The sequence below is a fragment of the Nomia melanderi genome, chromosome 9 (assembly GCF_051020985.1).
Source record: "Nomia melanderi isolate GNS246 chromosome 9, iyNomMela1, whole genome shotgun sequence".
Classification (NCBI taxonomy): Eukaryota; Metazoa; Arthropoda; class Insecta; order Hymenoptera; family Halictidae; genus Nomia; species Nomia melanderi.
The window spans coordinates 12,899,486-12,920,210 of NC_135007.1; the positions used below are offsets into that span (position 1 = coordinate 12,899,486).

The following is a 20,725-nucleotide window of genomic DNA, read 5'->3' on the forward strand; positions in this document are numbered from 1 at the left end:
ACTCGTTACCACTAATATCATCATTCGAACGCTTGTGTCTTTTGATGGTTGTTTGTTGACGATGCTTCCTAGATTACAGGGAAATGAACCGAACGCTGTGTAATTGAGATATTAAAATATCTCAGGGGATTGTTGAAAACGTAAATAATTCGAATATTTTAGAAACTACGATTGTAGTGTACTTCCGTGGATATTAAGGGTTGACTTTCAATGCTGTTCGATTATTTAGTAGAACTACCAGGTGCATCGAGATCACTCGTTTCAGATTTGTTTCTGTTATATTTGTTGCGTGGATACTTGTAGATGATTCTCTGAAAAATTATCGAGTAGATTAATCCTTGAGGGAATTAAAGTAAATGAATTATAAGGAAATTACACGCGTTTGTTCGATGGTTTGGTTGTTCCACTGTTAATCCTTTCCAATGGAGAAGCAAGTCTCTGTCGCCAGTCGATTTGGTGCAGCAAAATGAAATATAACATAGTTTACAACAATTTAGCTTTAAAAAACCTCGTTCATGCGTCATCATAAAATATTAACAATTCCTATCGCAAAAAGTCAATGCACAACAAAATTCAACGCATCAAGATCAAACTTCCACGAGCCCCACGCCTCCAAAAATCTCCGATCTCTCGCTACGAACACCTCGTCGCCACCCTCACCCCACAAACAGCAACAGCAACAACAACAACAACAACAACAACAACAACGTCACCAACAAAAGCATCAGAAACACGTCGCATCAATAAATGCGATTAATCGCGACAAGAGCGAAACAAAAATACTTGGCTTATATATCTAGATCATTAAAATGGCGTGAGTGAAAAGAAGAAAGAAGGGTGACGTGGGAAAAGAGGGGAGGAAAAAGCGTGTGAGGAAGAGAGACAGACAGACAGGCGAGCGAGAGATAGAGAGAAACAAGTAGAGAGATAGAAAGAGAGAGAGAGGGGCAGGGAGAGAGAGAGAGAGAGCGAGAGAGAGAGAGAGAGAGAAAGCGTCGTCCAGGAAGAAAGGCTGGTCGGACAATCACAGAGAAAATCAGATGGAAAGGGAAAAAGAGAAATACAGCGTAGCGAAGAGAAAGGCTCCGTAGAGGAGACGAGCATAGAACGGCAACGGTAGAAAAAGCGAGAGCAAGAGAGAACTGTACTCAGTGCATGCAATCTTTTTAATTATGAAAACACGGCTTTGTGTTTCATTTTGTTTTGTCGTCAGGGGCGCTATTCTATTCGGGCCCTTCTCCTTCCTCATCCGGCTGCCTCTTCCTTTTTTTTCTCCTTCTCCCTCTCCCTCTCTCTCTCTCACTCTCTCACTCTCCATCTCTCTTTCTCTTTTTTTTTATATTATAACGCGCGCGCGCGCCCGCGCACTCACTCTGCAGCCCTGCTGGATAGGCTTCGCCGAGGGTGGGAGGGGCGGAGGAGAAGGGGGCAGAGATAGGGCAGGGTGAGATTGCTTTAGTAATGAATTACATGGCTTCGGGGTATGTGCCTCTGTCTGATGCGCTATACGAATACCAAGCATCACTTTCTGCCTTACGCTACGCTACTCCTACACCGTCCTCGTGCTTCTTCCACCCTTTTTCCCTACCCCTTGTACCTTTTTTCCTTTCTTACCTCTTCGATTTTCTTTCTTCTTCTTCTTCTTCTTCTTCTTCTTCTTCTTCTTCTGCTGCTGCTGCTGCTGCTGGTGGTTCTTGTTTTTCTTCGTCTTCTGCTTCCTCTTCCGGGTTTGCAGTAAGCTGTACACTTTTATGCCTCTTCCGCGTCCTTTACTATTTAGCACGTCGATGGATATGTTACCGGGGAGGTGTGAGATGTTTCGGTTTCTTCAGGGAACCAGGAAGCTTGGAGGATTGTTTTTGTTTTTGTTTTGGAAAGCTGCACAGGAAAATTCGAGGTTATTGGTATTTTATTTTGTAAGCTTGGTGGAGCTGGTAGATTTTTATCTTATTTCGCTTGTGCGAGGATTCTTATTCGGTACAGTTTGAGGGTATTGTTATGTTATTTCTGATTCGGTGCGTTACCGTGGGTTTGTAGCTTGTCGAGTGGTAAGATTCAAAATTGTGTTTTTGGTTCCTCAACCGAAGGAACGACGGTTATGGAACAATCTATGGTAGCAGTTCCTTAGTCCAGGATCCTTCCGTGGACTACAGATATTTTATTGTGCCTAATTACGTTTCACCTTTGCTACCACAATCTCGAGCCTTAAAAACATTGCTCGCGCGAGGACGTCAAAATTCAGGCAACGTCAGAATTTTAATTTCAATGAGGATGTTAGAGGCAACAATCTAAAATTCAGAATCCATAAACACCTGTATACCGAGTAACAAACAAAACCTATTCCATCTAGAAACACTCAGCAAGCATCGTCCCAAAGGAGACAGAAAAATACCATCGCGTTACCAGTAAATCCGATAAACATCAGAAACACAGCTCAACCCTGCAGCCGACAACACGAAGAAACAAAGTTCCAGGAGCCCAAAACAACGAAAACAACAGCGTTACGTCAGAAAACAAGAAAATTGTATACAACGAAAAAACAAACACAAAGTAAGAGAATTACGAAGCGTGCGTGCGTGCGTGCGTGCGTGCGCGAGCGCGCGCGCTCCCGAAAGCGAGGGAAAATCTTGAAAAGCCGAAAATTAAGTACCATCCCTCTCCGGAGGAAAAATTCTGCGCGGTACGATTTAGTGAATTTTCCACAAGAGGGGTGTGTACTTATCTCCATGGAAGTAGCGCCGCCCCTAAAACCGCCCGGCCAATCGGACGGCGCGCAGCCGACCCCCGTTTCGCCGCGAAACACGGGGCTGATCGAGGGTGAACTCGCGAAAGGAGACTTCAGTTTCCTCGGCGTCGTCCTATCGGGAACGATAAAACGACCACCTGGTCTCCGCCGGTGACAGATACGATACGGAAAATTAACACGCAGAAAGGGAAACACAGGGAACGCGGAAGAAACGGACAAGACAGAAGTTTCGCCATACAGCACACAGGCTTCGAAGGGATGGCAGGCCCGTATCTCTCACCCCTAGGCCCTCAGGCTGACCTGCTCACCGAATACATGTTCGGAAGACGTCGTCAGGTCAGTGTACGTTTCCCTTTCGTATCTTTTTCTTTTCCTTTCTCGGCTAACTTGCGATTCCGCGAGGATAAGAAGACTCGGGGGTGGCAGTGGGTTACGCGCGTTATCCTGTCTTTCCCTCGCATCGCTTGCACCCTGTCCGACCGCCGTTTCTTCTTGGGTATCGAGCCTTGAGATTGTAAATTGCAGTTACTCGTAGCATCGAATTAATCGGTTGATTAACTGTACGGAGGTTCTACTTGTAAGGGATGCTACCGAACCCCGAAGTGCTAAACATTATGGAACTTTGTGTGTTAGTAGAGTAAGTCAAGTTTAATGGATCGCAATTCTTTCTGTGTCGAATTTCACTTTGAAAGGCTGGTTTCGCGAAGGAACATTGCAATGTATTAGGCTTGAGTTACTTTACTTACAAGTTCTTAATTCGAGTTTCCGGGTTTAATAACTTCCCTTGTTCTTTTTGATCTTGTGGAGTTTTGATAATACGTTATTTGTACGAGTTTGTTGTGTAACTTTGTTATTGGTAAACAAATAAAATTTTTGAAATTCTAACGGTTCTTTTAGTGTTTGTTTGTTTAAAGAGGTAATGTGGGAAGATATTGTGTGACGAATTTAATCGGTGGGGTGGTTTTATTTGGATTAACGTAGGTATGTGTGTACGATAGATGTTTGTGAAAATATGTTGGTTTATTTGCTACTTAATTGTAAAGTTGTGAGTTGGTTGTGCGAAGCATGCTTCTTTTAAAATATTGCAAGCGTGATATTGAATAGACGTTCTTCTTCGTTCGGAATATTAATTATGTGGGGAGTGAATAATAAGAAAAATTTTGAAAGATAAACTTAGAGTAATATTGTGTGTAACGATATAAAAATATTGGGTAGATTCTTGACGTAGTCTTCGTTTACGAAGAACGACCTATTTCTTGTGTTCTTGTTTAATGACTTTATGTAACTATGATGCCAGTTTCATTTTAATTTATACGATATTAAACTGTGTCAATCTATTTAACTTTGGTTTTCAAGTTGCAAAAATTTCAGTAGAATATTTACAAAGATTAATTTTATTATTAATTAATAGTAATCATAATTTTATCTGATGATACAACCTCATTACTGAAAAGCGCAATTATTCTATTAATAAACCATTGTTTATTTTTATCTGATTGCATGTGTATAGAAAGTATTGGTAATAACGTTAGCGGCTAATAATGTAAAAAAGTATAAAACTTTTTCCAACCGATAAACTTGCCTGATTCAATACGAGAATTTCTCTATAACAAACGAATAAAAATATATTTAACAATTTTGTTAATATTCCATGGAACTTCGATAATCATGTTTTCCATCATTCGAAACGAAATTTCCGCTAGTCTGATTGATTGAATTGCGCGACGAATCAGATCGTCTCACAAATACCTTCTGCAACGTATGACAAAAAATTTACTAAATAATAATAACAAACATCGTGATACCTTCGTATTATCATAATTATTAACTGTACTAGATAATATGACAATATCAAATAGCAACAAATAAACTGCACCAAAATAATTTCTACTGCTACATCACTTTTTTTTATATATATTTTCGTAATTTATCGTATAAAATATTAATTTATCAATTCGATTAAAATAAAATTTCAAAGAAAACAATATAACGTGACAGAATAAAAGTTCGTGAAATATTGTGTCAATTAACATGAAATTGACATCAAATGTTTATTTATAACGCGATGACAATGATCATGCAGATTTCTTCATAATAAATTTATCTACAGTAGATTTCTTTTTAATAAATGTATCTATAGTAAAATATATTCTAATGAACTATTCTACTTTGCTTTACGTTGGTGTCGAGGACACATTCGGTTGCTCTAATTAATTTTCGTGAATTCTGTTTAAGCAGAGACGCAATCGGACAACTTTTACGCCGCAACAGCTGCAAGAACTGGAATCCCTCTTCCAGAAGACACACTATCCAGACGTTTTCCTAAGGGAAGAAGTCGCCCTCAGAATTTCACTCTCAGAAGCCCGGGTTCAGGTTAATATGCATAATTTTCCCTTCCACCCTGTATCACGATAACAATTTCTGTCATGTTTCTTTTTATAGTCGGACTCGCGATTCTTGTAACATATTATTCCAAAGAAATATATTTTCGAACAGACACAGCTCCACTTCACTGTGCATTCAAATAGATTTCAATATCATGCAAAATCCCTATTTCTTTGTCTAAGTATGAAATGAATGAATGAACGAATTAGTCTTTTGTTTTATCTTCTACCTTCAAACATTAGATGTGCCAGATTTCACTCGCTATTCTGGTAAAGTGGTAATGTTGACAACAATGGCACAATCACTGAAGCTGTCTTTTCTAAAAAAATAATGGGCCAGTTATTAGTACGCATCCAGTACACTCTTCATTGTACAGTGCAACTTTTAAATTTAACATTGTTTAATTTAAAATCTTTCTGTTGTGTCCTAACTTCGCGTTTCATTCGTCGGTCGTAAGAAATCCAAAGAATTCATGGAACTATTGGAAAAGCTGTATTTCAAATGCATGTTGTGCAATTAAATGTTTAAGCAGATATAAAAGAATTACGAAGTTTACACGATTTTTCCTTAGAAGTTGAAATCGCAAAAAAGAATCCCGTTGATTAGAATTCAGCCGCATGTTCAGTTTAACGGTGTTAATTACGGGTATCCGGTTAATGGTAATTCGCGCTGGTTAAATGTGAAATCCAGAGTAAGTAATTAACCACCAATCAGTTTGACGAGCATACGAATACTAAACAAAACGGATTGAAACGAAAACGATATGCGGCATAGCTGTTTGCACACACCGGCACGCGCGCAGGCCATGATTGCGGTATTTAACCCTAACATTAGTACCTGGGTACCCTAGCACACATTTTTATACTTCCCCGAAATTCGTTATACTCTTAGAAAAATCTGACAAAATTACTATCGATCTCCATCTAGAATATTTTTACGTCGATTTCCGCCTTGAAAATAAAAGATTTGTACAAAAATATAGTAACATTCGTTTGTATAATTTTTAATATCCCCGATGCTCTTAAACGCTTTGAAGACTAGGAAACATAGAAACAAAAACCTCGAGAAGAATTAGATGTTTCCACGGATTATCACGTTTTTGTTTCTCGTTGTAGCCGATAAAGATTTCTGCGAAAGGGTTGGCTTCAGTTCTTAAACAAGATGTTCCTCTTAAACAAACGCGGCGCTTTAAGTCTCGGGGGTTTCCAATTTCGGAAGTTTGGAGAGGAACCTTGTAAAGTTTCGGATTCGAGAATATAGAAATTAGTAGATGCGGTGCTTTCACTGCTCGGAAAGTTATGATAAATCGAGGCTTCCGGGTGTAAGCAGAGTCCAATAGGAATGACCCAACGTTTCGCCATCATTGCAACTGGCTTCATCAAAGGTCCAAGACGCACTGATATTGGCGTGTATCCAGGAAGACGTTCTTGATACAATACTCGTGCCCGTATTCCGATTCAGCGATCAGCAATAGTTTCCCTCTGCTGCCTAAATTCGATAAAATACACTACTGCTCACGCGACAGTTAATCAAGATCTTCCTAGATGCCAGCGCATTTTGCACCCCTTACTTCGATAATACCGAAACATTGGGAAGACGCTCCTATTAAACACGGCTTACAGTTACAGCCTCGATTCATCGTAATATAGAAATTAGTTTCGAAATTGTCCCTTGGGAGAGGTCACGGTAAAAGGCCGAGCCTTTGTGATTGTAGGTTTGGTTTCAAAATCGGCGAGCAAAATGGCGGAAGCAGGCCCGCCTGCAGTTGCTTCAGGACGCATGGAGAATGCGATGTTTGGGATTAGGGAGCGCAGCGCCGTTGCTCCTAAGGCCGCCCCCAACCGCATCCTTGGAGCGTCCAGACGCAGCGACGCCGCCACCACCACCGCCCCCACCACCGCCATCCACCGCCGCCGCCGCTGGCAACCCACCGCCCCTGACATCGGCCAACACTGACAAAATACCCGCTACCCCACCTCTGTCCGTTTGCAGGGATTACAGGATCCTCCCGCCCCCGCATGGGTAACTAAATTCCGAATCTTTCTGTTCATTTCTGTTCGACCCTTCGCGCCCGGGGGCTGTGCACCTTCGCATTACACCGGAGTTTCGTAGCGGTAAATTGTAATTTATCGCGGGAAATTCTGGATGACGTTTTAGGCTGATACACTAAGATAGCACGAATCTCGTTTAAATTGTTACCTATGTTTTCAATTGTTTCTCGCATAGAGGCTCGTTTAATTATTCTTCTTATATGTATTTACTTTGATAAATATCTGTTTTTCTTAGGTATTAATCGTATTTGTGATGTAATAGTTCTTTGAGAAAAGTGGGTCATCTCTGGCTGACTGACTTACTCTGCTTGACAAAATGGAACGTTAACGTTTCTTACGGATGAATTTATTGAGGAAACTCCTTGGTATGATCGATCGTTAACTCCATTCGTATGAGTGAAACTGTGTTGAGAATTTCGTTCGGAAAAAGGAACTCTATAGGAACTCTAACAGTGCACTGAGATTTCAACTGACTTTACAGTCTGCATATCGGTAAATCAGTTTCTTTAGCAATTCCTCGGAGAGGCTTCGATTATGTTTCGAATAATTATGAAAGACTTCGGAAGTCGGTCAATTGGATTATAATTAAATCTGTAATCATTCAATGAAACGTCGGATTGCAGAATTCGAAGTAAACCGTCATGAAGTTGGGTTGAAATCTTTGTAAAGCTTCGTCGGAGGAAGTTAAATTGTACACTGCACTGCTAAATCATTAGAGAAGAAGATTATATACTGATCCTTTGTTGTTCGAGCGATATTCATTCAACGGATAACAAAACGTGAAATTAATGTTTCAGATATTCACTATCCTGCGAGAAGTCGCCGGACAGATTGAAATGCGGTTGCGGCTCACCGCCGAGGATATGTGCCAGCCCAGTGGAAAGAGACGCGAATTTAACCGTCAGAGACAGGCCTCAGGAGGCCGAGATGGATTTGACCGTGAAAGGTCCGCCCCGGCACACACCGATCTCAACATTATTTCACCAATTGCCTCAACAAGAACTTAGTCCTCCGCAAAATGTCGACGAACCTCTAGACGTTACACTCAATACCAACAAAAATAATTAAAGCGCTAATAATACTACTTCTGATCGGTTCTTCATTACTAAATTCCTTTAATGTTATTTATTTATTTTCACATTCAGGAAGATTAACCCCTTGCCCTATGATTTATTTCTTATGAACCATGATCGATACAACTATCACGGATAGTTTGTTAAGAAGACAAAATTCTGATGCTTATTCTATGTTTACACCGATGGTTAACGATTGGTAATAGAGAAATGATATTTAATTTATATTTTTCTAAGATAACACTTGGGTTTCCCAAATTCAGTTTGAAATTCTCGTCACGAGTCTGACACGATATTGTAGGTCAAGGGGTTAAGTGCGAGAGACACCATTATACGAAATAGAGAAAGCATTGTTCAACGTGTGTACCACATAAGCATACAAATAAAACTTTCATTAGAAATCGAAGAATGTAGTTGATAGATTGTTGCACGTAACGTGGCGAGCTATTTCGTGCCGCTTTATTTTCTATTGTATCCGAAAACTCGATCTCCCGAGTTCAAGCGTTGAATGTGTTCAGAACGTTCTCACGAGAGCCTCGACTATTCAAAACGGTTTGCCTAAATGTAAAGCACATTTTCTTTTTAACGATGTTTTCGACCGTTCTCTCCTCAAGAAGTAGTTCCACCTGATAGTTTAACTTAAAATAATTATGTAAGTACACATCGGGAAGTTAGTGAAATTTTATCTTTGTGTATTGCGTACCTTTGATTGATTTCAAGTCACATGCAATAAATTTTATTGACAAATATACGATTGTCGTTTGAACTGTAGGATCTGAGCTAATAGTTTAATTTTATGCACCTAATGATTTGGAATGTTTTTTTATGTTACCTTATATTTACTATCTTATCATGTCCAATAAGATTAATTATTCCTCAATCCTCGAATAGACAAACGACTAGATATCTATTGATTTTTAGATAATCTATTTTGTTTTTGACTGAAAATATTATAAGTTGACAGTACATAATTGAACAATGACGAAATCAAAATTCAATCATATTATAACTGTTTTTTTTTATTAACATATAAGAAGTACAAGCAGCACCCTGTACTTAAGAAACAGTTTTACTTAAGAAACTTAAGTAAAAAAATGTGTAAATATATATCAACAAATGTTGTACAATTTTTGTTTGACATTAATAATTATTATTGTTGCAAGATACACAAAACCTCCCTGTTCCTTTTTAATTAAGAACTATAACCTTATGATAATTACAATAGAGAAAAGTACATCTTTTACACAATAAGAATTGTTCAATTGACTTTCTGATTCTTCTCCTTAGTATAGTGAAAATGCTATGTAATAATTTAACAAATTCATTCATCACCATATTTATAATGACACTACAAACCCTGTCAGATCATGGAATTTTTGTAACTTCTCATTTACTCATTAGTCCCTTCACTTAAAATTTAGTACTTATAGCTAACTTAAATTACAATATAAATTTTATTTAATATACCATCAAATTCAATAAGGATTTCATTAGGTTTACACTATTCTATTTGTAAAGTTATATAAGATAGACAAAACACTTTGGTATAATAACATTACAATAATAAAAATACATGTTAGACTCAACAGATTTGTTACATATTCTAATTAAATTCGTCTACTTAACAGATCTAGATACTCTTCATAAAATTGTGTATCTTTAAAATAAGGAAAACCAACTTACAGTTTCTGTTATTCATAGGCCCTGAAAAGCCAATGGCATGTGCATCCTAAATTATCAAGTTTACCATCTTTCATCTAGTAAAAATGATTAGGCCCAGTCTCATATTAAAATGTCTTTACACTAATAGTTATATTAATGTTAGTTCAGTCTCATTTGAATCATTGTTTTATAGTTTTCATATTTTACAAAGGTATACAAAAACTCCTGAAAACATAAATATGTATGATACTTCATTATAATATTAAATCATATAAAATTATACTGAAATTGAAATTTTTACTTGGAGAAGTCGTTGCTTTTTTCTATAATATGTTCAAATTCTGCAAAACTTAATGCACCATCATCATCCAAATCGGCTTCATCAAGTATGGATTGAAGAACTTGTTGCATATCTGTTTCATTTAATCTTTGAGGAGCAGTAAGTCTATCTACTACTTGTCTCAAATCTCCAATACCAAGCATATCATCACCATCAAAATCTGTATATAATATATACTATATGAATAAATGTTTCACGCTGAAAGTATGTGCAAATGAGACTTATCACTTCAATTCAAGGAGTTAATTACACATTATACAGCTAAGTACTAAGCATTACCAAATATTCTAAATGCATGTTCCGCCTTAACTGCTTTTGGAGCTGCATCACTAAATACTGACATCATATCCAAAAAATCTTCAAAGGTACAATCTCCGTCTTGACTAGAACTAAAGACTTTGCAAATCCTATCTCCGAAAGGATTTACTTTTAATTCAGGATACTGTAAGACTTTTGACATTGGAAGTTTGGCATTTCTATTGTGGCCAACTTTTTCTGGAGCAAGGGCCTTAAACTTATGATGTGCACTATGTCAAATAAAAATCATTTTTGTAGTAATGCTACTTAATATAATATTAAAATCATTCTATTTTTTGGTTCGTTTCTAATTCCTTTATCCTCTTTACATAAAATTATAAAAGTATTTATATCCAATAAAAGATGAAATAAAAATTACATGAAACATAATATTTCTATTTCAGTTACATTATTTACATATTAAAAATTAGAAATTTGTAAAGATACTCACTGCAAAACTTCTTTTTTCGTGAAATAGGTCAAATCCTGTAACGTTAAACAATTTTAAACAAAATTCATATAAAATATTTACAATTGTATTAAATACCTGATAATCTTGAAGTTCTTCTTCAGTAAATTGACTTTTACCTATACCCATTTTTGTTACTCTGAGTATTATTTTACAATTTTGAAATTACTTTATGACACCATGATATTTTCTTTAAAAACATGACATTTATATCATAAACGATATTCTTGGTTTCGCGCTTAACGAAATCGATAATGTCAGATGTATCTACTATCTGCAGATAAAATTTAGATAACATCTGTGAACAAGTTTATAAATATTTATTGGTATTCTTTTTGCTTGTAATAATTTACGTATAAAAAATTACACAGAAACATGTATGAAAATGTAAATAATTTTCGAATAATAAATATAACTACTTCACATGCAAAAACAATTTTTACTGTAGTAAGAAAGAAATAAATATATGTTTGAAAAAGCATTTATAATGATATTTATTTGTAGTTCTTGATTATTTTTTATATTATATTCATGCAATAATCGAAGAAATTTTATTAAAGGCGCGCTTACATTTTATCTTTATCTTTATCTTACTAAAGTGCCGAATAATATGTATCCACCATAAAAACTTGACTTGTAACGGCATCTATAAGAAGATAATATTTATAACCATAGTTTAATAGATGACATTTAAGTAAAATTCTAAATTAGTGCATAGTACAGTGCATAAAACCAATTATACGAAGTTTCATTCAAGAATTCACGTAACCTTCAAGAATTTCGTGTTAAAATATTCACTGACCGTCTCTAAGTGTAGTGACACAAACACTGAATACGATAAAACGCATATTAACAATTGGCTTATGGTAATCTATGAATTTTGTTTATTCGTAGGTCAATTATCAATTCGTTTAGTACATTTTAGTCAATTAAATTATATTGTTTTAGTTCCTGAACACGCTGGAATCTAGGTTAGCGGCCGATTTGTACGAGGAATATATTTTGCTATGGTTCAACAATATAAGTCACCTGTTCGGGTGTATAAACATCCGTTTCCACTTGTCATGATGGTGCGTTTGTTCATGTTATTTTCTTATTTTAATAATAATATTTGACATGCACCTTTATTTTTACTTGAATTTTGTTTCAATATTCATCTTCCTATTATTTATGTGTAGTTAAACGTACACATGATTAAACAAATTCGTATTGCTGGAAACCTTGTAATTGGAATTGTAGAGAGCATAAATTTAATTATTTTATATTTATACTTTTTTATAATTTTGGAAGCAGCATAGACGTACAAAGTCCTAATTATATGAAAACTGACTGTATTTATCATATAATAATATATCAAACTTGTGACATAAATACTTAAAAATATTAGTGACATTAAGCTTTTAGTTATAATACTTATTAATCCTGTTAGCTACAAATACTTTTGCAATGTGCATATGTCATAAAAATCATATTTATCACAAAGTTTAACAGAATTATGTGGGTACATCTATAGGTCATAGCAAATGAGTCCCAAGCGTAGGTTCTCTCATGTATGGAATGCATTTTTTTACATACATCAAGGAGATTTGAAAATTACTTAATTATTTTAACAGACTCATGTGTCCCTCACTATGCATAATTGACTTAATGAAACAATAAAAATTTCATAAAATCAAACATGGTTATAAACAGATAAAAATTATAATATTATTTTAATTACATTTACTTTCAGTATTTTACTTTTAACATTTTACTTCTTTTAACTTACGAACATTTTGTAATTGGGAGCAGTTTATAGCTTTTATTATGTTTGTAATATTAAGAACACGTTGGAGGAATTTTAGGAATATTTCATTTATATTTTGAATAATGCATAGATTGATTTCTTAACTCATAGACTATACTTTTTGCAGATTGGAAAACATATCGTCTACTTTGGAAAGTTGTGCAATTTATACTAAAGACAAATTGAACAAAAATAGAAGATAGCATTGTAGCAAATGCTAATTTAATCTCAGTTATAAGAATCAAGTTGTATATTAGAGACCTGTATCAATTGATTTAAATTACTGTTGCTTTTGCATTTGGTGTATTACTTTATATAGAGAATTACATATAACAGAACTTGTATCTTTCATTGGATACACTGGAGAAATAAATCAGTATAACATATATAATCAATCAAATAATACTTTCTAACATTTGACAAGTATTCCTTATTGATATCCACCATTTAATAGTTTGTATGACATTCCGGAAGAGTATTTTATCAATATCAATTTTTTTAAAGTTTATGTGTAATGTCAAATGTGCATAATCTCTGAACAAACATCAATACTCACTGGAAGACATACAACTCGATATGAATCTTGTGAAGCAAGTACTACATGAAGATATTACCCCAGAATATCCATATTTGAAGATGAAATTTAATGTGAGAAGTGGGTACAACAAAGAAATTTTATAATGTGATTGCCTTGGTTATTTAATCTGTTTTTTTTTTATTATAATTCCACTTAAACCTTAAAAGTTACAATTTCAGAGAGCTGAGATAATTAAGCAATCATATTACATATAGAAAACATTAAAATAAATGTAATTAAAGTTCAATAAATACCATTTCCAGATCCAAAAACCTTGTATGACCTTACATAATAGAGGTAGGTCCAGAAATGAACAGCTGTGAAATATATTCACATACATACACATGAGTTCTTTTAAGAATAATACTTGGTGGCTACTAAATCTCCTTGATATTTCCATATGCCAAATATCATATAAATTATTCAATGATGCATAACTTTTCACCTAATAATACATAACTAAGGCTCCTTATTCATTTATTTTGTTCTTTTTATGATCTGCCATTGACTATTTCAGCATTTAGAACTCAAAAAAGACATTGACCTAAACAAACACCTTACTATTTAAATAAATTTTTTCCCTGTAAACATGTATTGCTTACATCATATGTTAAGACTTGTAACATTACATATTAAGCTTACCAATAATTGATTACTGTATTTCCTCACGTATCATGATTCACTAATTGTTAAATGAATTTTATCAAAATTCTGAATGAGTCTTGTAATAAGGGATGAAACGAACATGTCTTTTAAACTTCAATGTGTCTAATTGTATTCTGAGACAGTTATAAAGCATCAATATTAACCATGCACCATGTTTATTACCAAAAAGAGAAAAGAAAGAGTACTTCTATACCTTTCATGTGTGACATAATACAAACAGCAAAAAGATGAGAATGATCTCATTACCAGAATCCAACTGCTTGCAATGAAGAAAGATCATGCAGTACAATATTTGTATAAAAATCATTATGATATAATCCTATTGAAACAATTCAAAGGATCAAGGATACCAAAGTTCATCCAAAGCATCCAAAGACTTCTGGAAAAGGATTACCTAGATTCATAAAATGTCTATGATAAAAATGATAAAACAATCCTGGCCCAGAAGTGTCCTCCTAGGTGAATACTAGCACCGGACCTGAAGAAACCAAAATTCCGTGGAAAATGTGAAACGGGGATCGAGCGATCATCGTTTACAAATTTAACTAATCAAGAATAATGAAGCATTACTGAATCGTGTTTACCGATTATTTGCAGAACAACGAACCGAACAGCTGAAGCTGGTCTTCTGCATTAAGTCCTGAATCATTGTCAACTGTTGGCACGATCAATATTCAATAGTCATACTTATCTAATTAATGGCTAGATAGTAAATAGTTCCATTAGTTTTAATATGTAGAATTCTAGGGTCCAGATTTGATTTATTGTAATTACAAAACGAACGAGCTTAACAACGAGATTAGATACCACCAATAGGCTTGATAGAAGCTAGAATAAATGCTAGTAATTAAACAATTAATATTATTAAACCTTGTGTATATATTAGTTTCAGTTAGCAATAAAGAGAATTAAGCAAACTAGCGTTTCGTTAAATACTCGATTGCTCGTTCCCCAAACAAGTTATGCGCCCTCCGTTATATAATTTGCTAAAAGACATCACGCGCAGACATCTATTTTTTTCCTATTTTTATAAAAAACAAACCGATAAAATTTGAAATTATTCAAGAGAAGATATATAGAACATTTTCAAATGTTCTCCATGCAAATGCCAAGTTTCGATCGAATCATCTTGTATACGTAAAACATGCTTCGTCCATTTTTAATAATAATATAGAAATAATTTCGACCGTTTCATTATATTTAACTCCCATCATTTTCTTCGTGCGATTTATAATTCTATTGGGATCATACTCTACGTAACTGTGGGAGGCAAGCGTTTTTCCTAATTGTTTTGAACATTCTTTATTTAAGTTCTGCGACTATCATTGAAACCGACGAATTCTTTACAAATTTTGATTTTGTTTATAGGCATATGAACGTAGGTTTCCGACATGCCCTCAAATTCCTGTCTTTGTTGGTTGCGAAATAGTTTCAGATGAGGAGAGTAAGAACGGCGCGGTTCGGATAACGGAACGAAGATGCAAACTCAATGTCGACGCGCCGTATATTTTGAAAAAGGTGTGTATCGGCAACGAAAGGTTGATCTGTAAAGTGGAACAGTAATGTTTCTATTTTTATTTCTAATTTTTTTGTTCTCGCAGTAACGCTTACTTTGCTCGGTTCAAATTCGTTTGAAACGATCCGGTCCTATCTGTTATTTCATTCCTCCAATTAATTTTGTCCATTTTTACAGATAATCGGAGTAGATTTTGTATACTTTATTCAGAAGAATGTTTTGGATAGAGAAAACTGTATCTTGGAAATAGAAGCGTACAACGAGAGCTTTTCCGCAAGGGTCACGGTCATTGAAAAATGCAGATATTTTGTAAGCGCGATAGCCGATAAAAATTAGATTTATATATTACGATCGACGATAAAGAAATACAAATAAATGATACAGATCACTATTGATCACAGTCTGTTACAACTAACATGTTAGGTCGCTTGTAATGCCCTTAATGAATTTGAATTGTTCGCAGGTTCATCCCGAAAATCAAGATTGGACATGTTTCGAGCAAACTGCAAGTTTAGATATAAAGAATTTTTTTGGATTCGAGAATTCAATGGAGAAGTTGGCGATGAAACAGTATGCTCAAAATATTGCGAAGGTATCATGCTGGTAACATGTAGTACATAGTACCTCATAAACAAATTTGAGTTTGTATGATTTAATCGTTTATTCCAGGGCAAAGAGATAATAGAATATTTTATAAATGAACTGAAACAGGAGGGTATAGTGTATGTAGCTCCATGGAAGAATCCAGATCAAGATTCTCTGAAGGAAGATGAGTAAGTGATAAGTTCTAAAATTGTAGAAAAATAATATTTCTAGTGATCATGTGATAACTGATCATTATCCTTTATGTGCAGGGATAATGTTGTTGAAACTCAAGCATCTCACAGTGGAAGCGACACTTATTCGTATACAGAGAAGCTACAAACCAGAGGCATGTATTCTGTAACATATTGATGCATGAATCATTTAGTAATTTGTAATTGTGCATGAACCACAACGCTTATTTGTGCGCGGTTACTCGTTACTTGAATATAAAGTTGAATTTATCTAGAACGTTTATAATTTTCTATTTATATTCTAGGAATGCAACTTTCTTCAGATTATATAGAAAGATATTTAGGAAAGCTTGATATGATTCAAGAAAGCAAACTCGTTCAATTATCGCAAAGTATAAAAGAGTTGAGGGGAAGCTCTGTACCTGGTGATGCAACGCTTTTAAGGTTTTTGAGAGCAACGGAATTTTCAGTTGATAAGGCAAAAGATATGTTGACACAATCGTTACATTGGCGAAAGAAGCATCAAATTGACAAACTTCTTGAAGAATATGAGCTGCCACAGGTAGTGAAAGATTACTTTCCTGGTGGTTGGCATCATTTTGACAAAGGTATTGAGAGAGCTGTTGTTACTTCTTCATTAACTCAAATCTCACAATATTATTTTTACTTTTATAAGCATAAAACTATAGAATATTGTATGATACAATCAATGTAGATTATATTCTTATCGGTAATCATCTGTGATCATATATGATCATTGAAATATCACTGTGTTAATATCTTAGATGTAAAGGATGTCAATTTCGAACTCAAATGCATTTTGTAATCACTGATTTCTAGATGGACGACCTTTATATATTTTAAGAGTGGGTCAAATGGATGTAAAGGGTTTATTAAAATCTATCGGAGAAGATGATTTATTATTATTAGTAAGTTGAATTTTCATAATTTATACTGCCTGATGGTTTTAAGCCATTTAATAATTTGTATTTATAACATTCATAGGCACTTCATGTTTGTGAAGAAGGCCTTGTTCTTATGGAAGAAGCAACTACCTCTTCTGGTCACCCAATTTCTGAATGGTCTTTACTGTTAGATCTGGAAGGCCTAAATATGCGTCATTTATGGAGACCTGGCATCAAGGTATAAATTATATTAGAAACATGTATGATATCATATCCTTGCTGCTGTGTGCAACATCGGAATAAGTCCTAAAATCCAAGTCTATAGTAAAATTTTTAAAAACATTAGGTAAAATATAAATATGACATTGTTCAGTTGCACAAGATCTATCATATATTTTAGAAATGGTGCTAATTTTTAACCATGTAAGCTATTTATCCATGGAGATTTTGTGGAAATAAGAAATTGTGTATAATAATCATTTTCAGGCATTGCTACGTATTATTGAAATTGTTGAAATAAATTACCCGGAAACTATGGGAAGAGTACTTTTCATGAGAGCTCCTAGATGTTTTCCTATTCTATGGACACTCATTAGTACATTTATAAGTAAAAATCTATTAAGTCTTTTAAAGTCATAGACAATATTTAATGTGTATTAAATTTTGTTAAACGCATCTTAATCTGTATCATTTTATTGTACAGATGAAAATACTAGGAAGAAATTTATATTTTATTGTGGCACCAATTATCCAGAGGAAGGACCGGGCAGTCTTACGGAATATATTAGCCCCGAAATTATACCTGACTTCTTGGGAGGCTCGTGTGAGGTAAGCACAATTACTATTAGCAACGTGTCATTAATATGCAGATTATAATCTCACTATCGTAAATCCTGTAATTTTAGCACTAACGAAAAATGTCTTTTTTATTGTACAATTTTTTCTAAATGAAATATTCTTTATCTTCTTTAATCGAGAAGTAGATGAATACGTATATTTTTAAGAATAATTTTACATTTTATTTCTCTTATCAAGTAGAAATATACGTATACTGTTACACAGATTAAACTGTATGTTGAACAATAATGTATTTTAACGAATAGGACAATATCTACGAGGTTTATGGTATGGTACCTCGAAGATTTTATATTTTCGACGCAACCGCTACTGACGTAAGAATTTTTATGTTTGTTTTATATATGTTGAAAACTGTAGTGACATTATGTGTTTTGTTTCGTTTTGTGACAAAAAAAATCAATAGAAATTTGAGTAAAATAGTAAATACGTACCCTGCTAAGTATTTTACAATAAAATAGTAAAATCAATTTACATAGATCATATAATATTTAAAAGTTATGGAAGCATTGGATGTCATACAATCTCGAATATTATTCCACGTTTTATGAATATTCATTATAGACGTACGAAAAGTATTTTATATTTTTTTATATTCAGTGTAGCACTTCTAATTAAAAAGAAAGACTACTGCTGCATATATAATTTTTCTACAGTATCTTTAACACTGCCTCTTTAACACTTTGCGGTCAGCACCACAGCACTGACATCACAGTGGTACATTAGTTTATATCAACATGCTATAAGAATACAGAGGATATTTTCTACTATACTACTCTGTTAAATAATAATTAAATAACCGGAGTGGTACAATAATAGAGTATTTGCCAGATTTGGTAGTCTGTGATTTTGTTCCCTAAAGCTGGTAAGCTCATGAAAGAAAATCGACTTTCATTCTGTCTAAGAAATAAAGGGAAACAAGAAATTGACTGAGCATCTTAACAAAGGGTCACCTCCAACAGTATATTGAAAAGTGGAAGATGTATGTGTAGCAGTATACAGATAGGGGCTGAGGATATTTTAAAGAAGGGCGTCTTTAAACTGTTATAATTTTAATTCGGTTATTTAATAGTCAGAGTAGTATATATAATAACATAATAACACTGTATATGTCAATATATCATATAGTGTTTACCGATGGAGGCAAATATGCTATGTGACTGGAAAATTCACCAGCACGACTACTCGAAAATTATATATATATTATTTATATTATTCCTCCAATGTTGTATTCTTCTGTCATGAATGTAACAATATTTTTTTTTAACTATTAGGTATATATTAACGAAGGAGGACTTGTACCAAAACATCTTTATAAAATGGATTTAGAGAACACCTCCAATGAACAAGAGCAAAGCTTATACCATTCCATCAGTCTAAGTCGAGGACAAATACACCGCATAGTAATACATTCCAATGATCCAGGGTCAGTTTTAACTTGGGACTTCGATGTAATGCGGCATAGTGTGATATTTACTGTATTATATCAAGCTAATGATGATACTAAGCATGTAGCTTCTTCAGGTATCTATATGCAAAAATAATCTATTTTGAATTATAAATTCATTATTATGAATAATTTGCAACTAAATAGCATAAATAAATTTCTGTTTTCAATAATTTAGTGTCCTATCTCTACAGGTTCATCAGAGTTTCTAGTGAATGAAGCCTCTGAAGACATAGAAACGGAAGAAGTTAAAGGACACTTTGTTAAAGTACAACCCAGCATTGTTTGCCATGATGGTGAAAGTATCCAAGTAATTGTTTATATATAGAAGTATTTATTTTGTGTTCTATTGTTATGCTTTGATACTGTCCCTCTATCAAACGATAACACTAGGAATAGAAGTGGACCGAAAATGTACTATATTCTAATACATTCTGTCATAGGGATCTCATATAATGCAAGGGGCAGGAATATATGTATTGCAGTGGTATAATCAAGACGAGTTAGGAGAATTTTTACCATCCATTAGTGGTCATAAAGCGCAATTGATGTACTTTTATGAGACATTGCCATCAGTTCATTACAGGTATTCATATATTTATGTAAAACATACAATGATTTTTTTCAATAAATATAATTACTTTCGTTTTTCTCAATTCCTTAGAGGATCAATGATGAGTTTACAATCTGCAATAAGTGGAAAGTCAGAAGCAAGTTCGGCTTTATCCAGATGACGTGCTGTACATACGACATGGCATTAGTCGACGAATCACGAAAAGGGAAACATAGTGTTTTGTTTGTGATAAATTTAATAATTTATTTGTGAATGATTTCAAATTACAATTCACTGTAGGTTATTTAAATTTTTAGATTTTAGTCTCAATTCTATATTTGCGTCAAGCATATCACTCTTAATATTGTAAGTAGAAAGCACGATATTTTAAATTAAAAGATAAATGTAAAATAAAAACATGTTAAATTTACAAAGAATGTTTTGAAAAAATATAGTAACTAGCTATGCTGATAAATTGTCTGCATTTCTTTCGTTTTCCATTGTATTTTTATACAACTTGTGTAGTTTGTTTTACAAAAGAGATTCGAGATATATGATAATAATTATATAATTTTCAGTGTACCTTTAAATTCAAATAACAGTACAGTGATTTTTTGCCTT

The 20,725-nt window shown here is 34.1% G+C and overlaps 3 protein-coding genes across 6 annotated transcripts; 2 read left to right on the forward strand and 1 right to left on the reverse strand.

Annotated features, from left to right (window-relative positions):
• Positions 1–2,845: 2,845 nt before the first annotated feature.
• On the forward strand, positions 2,846–9,303 carry LOC116427303 (uncharacterized). Of its 3 annotated transcripts, none has more exons than XM_031977480.2 (4): positions 2,846–3,088; positions 4,985–5,119; positions 6,846–7,153; positions 7,980–9,303. In XM_031977480.2, exons 1-4 carry the CDS (start codon positions 3,005–3,007, stop codon positions 8,248–8,250), a joined length of 798 nt encoding a protein of 265 aa, XP_031833340.1. In that variant the 5' UTR covers positions 2,846–3,004; the 3' UTR covers positions 8,251–9,303. The 3 variants fall into 3 exon arrangements, with proteins under 3 accessions (XP_031833340.1, XP_076227262.1, XP_031833341.1); XM_076371147.1 differs by having other exon boundaries at positions 2,846–3,082; positions 4,982–5,119; XM_031977481.2 differs by having other exon boundaries at positions 2,846–3,082.
• Positions 9,304–9,409: 106 nt separating this feature from the next.
• On the reverse strand, positions 9,410–11,734 carry LOC116427304 (calcium and integrin-binding protein 1). The gene is made up of 6 exons (XM_031977482.2): positions 11,594–11,734; positions 11,102–11,321; positions 11,006–11,040; positions 10,537–10,784; positions 10,219–10,417; positions 9,410–10,142 (listed from the first exon to the last, which is right to left on the reverse strand). Exons 2-6 carry the CDS (start codon positions 11,150–11,152, stop codon positions 10,121–10,123), a joined length of 555 nt encoding a protein of 184 aa, XP_031833342.2. The 5' UTR covers positions 11,153–11,321; positions 11,594–11,734; the 3' UTR covers positions 9,410–10,120.
• A 237-nt stretch (positions 11,735–11,971) lies between these two features.
• Positions 11,972–20,573, forward strand: retm (real-time). 2 transcript variants are annotated; one of them, XM_076371146.1, is made up of 16 exons: positions 11,972–12,093; positions 15,421–15,570; positions 15,746–15,877; positions 16,032–16,160; positions 16,238–16,341; positions 16,423–16,499; positions 16,650–16,952; positions 17,185–17,273; positions 17,350–17,487; positions 17,736–17,856; positions 17,953–18,077; positions 18,353–18,421; positions 19,379–19,628; positions 19,746–19,861; positions 19,995–20,137; positions 20,216–20,573. In XM_076371146.1, exons 1-16 carry the CDS (start codon positions 12,031–12,033, stop codon positions 20,283–20,285), a joined length of 2,079 nt encoding a protein of 692 aa, XP_076227261.1. In that variant the 5' UTR covers positions 11,972–12,030; the 3' UTR covers positions 20,286–20,573. The 2 variants fall into 2 exon arrangements, with proteins under 2 accessions (XP_076227261.1, XP_031833337.1); XM_031977477.2 differs by lacking the exon at positions 18,353–18,421.
• The last annotated feature ends 152 nt before the right edge of the window (positions 20,574–20,725 follow it).

Coding starts and splice junctions, on each gene's coding strand:
- LOC116427303 (XM_031977480.2), top strand. CDS start 3,005: ATGGCAGGCCCGTATCTCTCACCCCTAGGCCCTCAGGCTGACCTGCTC. Junction 3,089..4,984: donor GAAGACGTCGTCAGGTCAGT/GTACGTTTCCCT, acceptor CTGTTTAAGCAG/AGACGCAATCGGACAACTTT. Junction 7,154..7,979: donor ATCCTCCCGCCCCCGCATGG/GTAACTAAATTC, acceptor TTAATGTTTCAG/ATATTCACTATCCTGCGAGA.
- LOC116427304 (XM_031977482.2), bottom strand. CDS start 11,152: ATGGGTATAGGTAAAAGTCAATTTACTGAAGAAGAACTTCAAGATTAT. Junction 10,785..11,005: donor ACGAAAAAAGAAGTTTTGCA/GTGAGTATCTTT, acceptor TATTTGACATAG/TGCACATCATAAGTTTAAGG. Junction 10,418..10,536: donor ACATGCATTTAGAATATTTG/GTAATGCTTAGT, acceptor TATTATATACAG/ATTTTGATGGTGATGATATG.
- retm (XM_076371146.1), top strand. CDS start 12,031: ATGGTTCAACAATATAAGTCACCTGTTCGGGTGTATAAACATCCGTTT. Junction 16,500..16,649: donor AGAGAAGCTACAAACCAGAG/GCATGTATTCTG, acceptor TTTATATTCTAG/GAATGCAACTTTCTTCAGAT. Junction 20,138..20,215: donor TTGCCATCAGTTCATTACAG/GTATTCATATAT, acceptor TCAATTCCTTAG/AGGATCAATGATGAGTTTAC.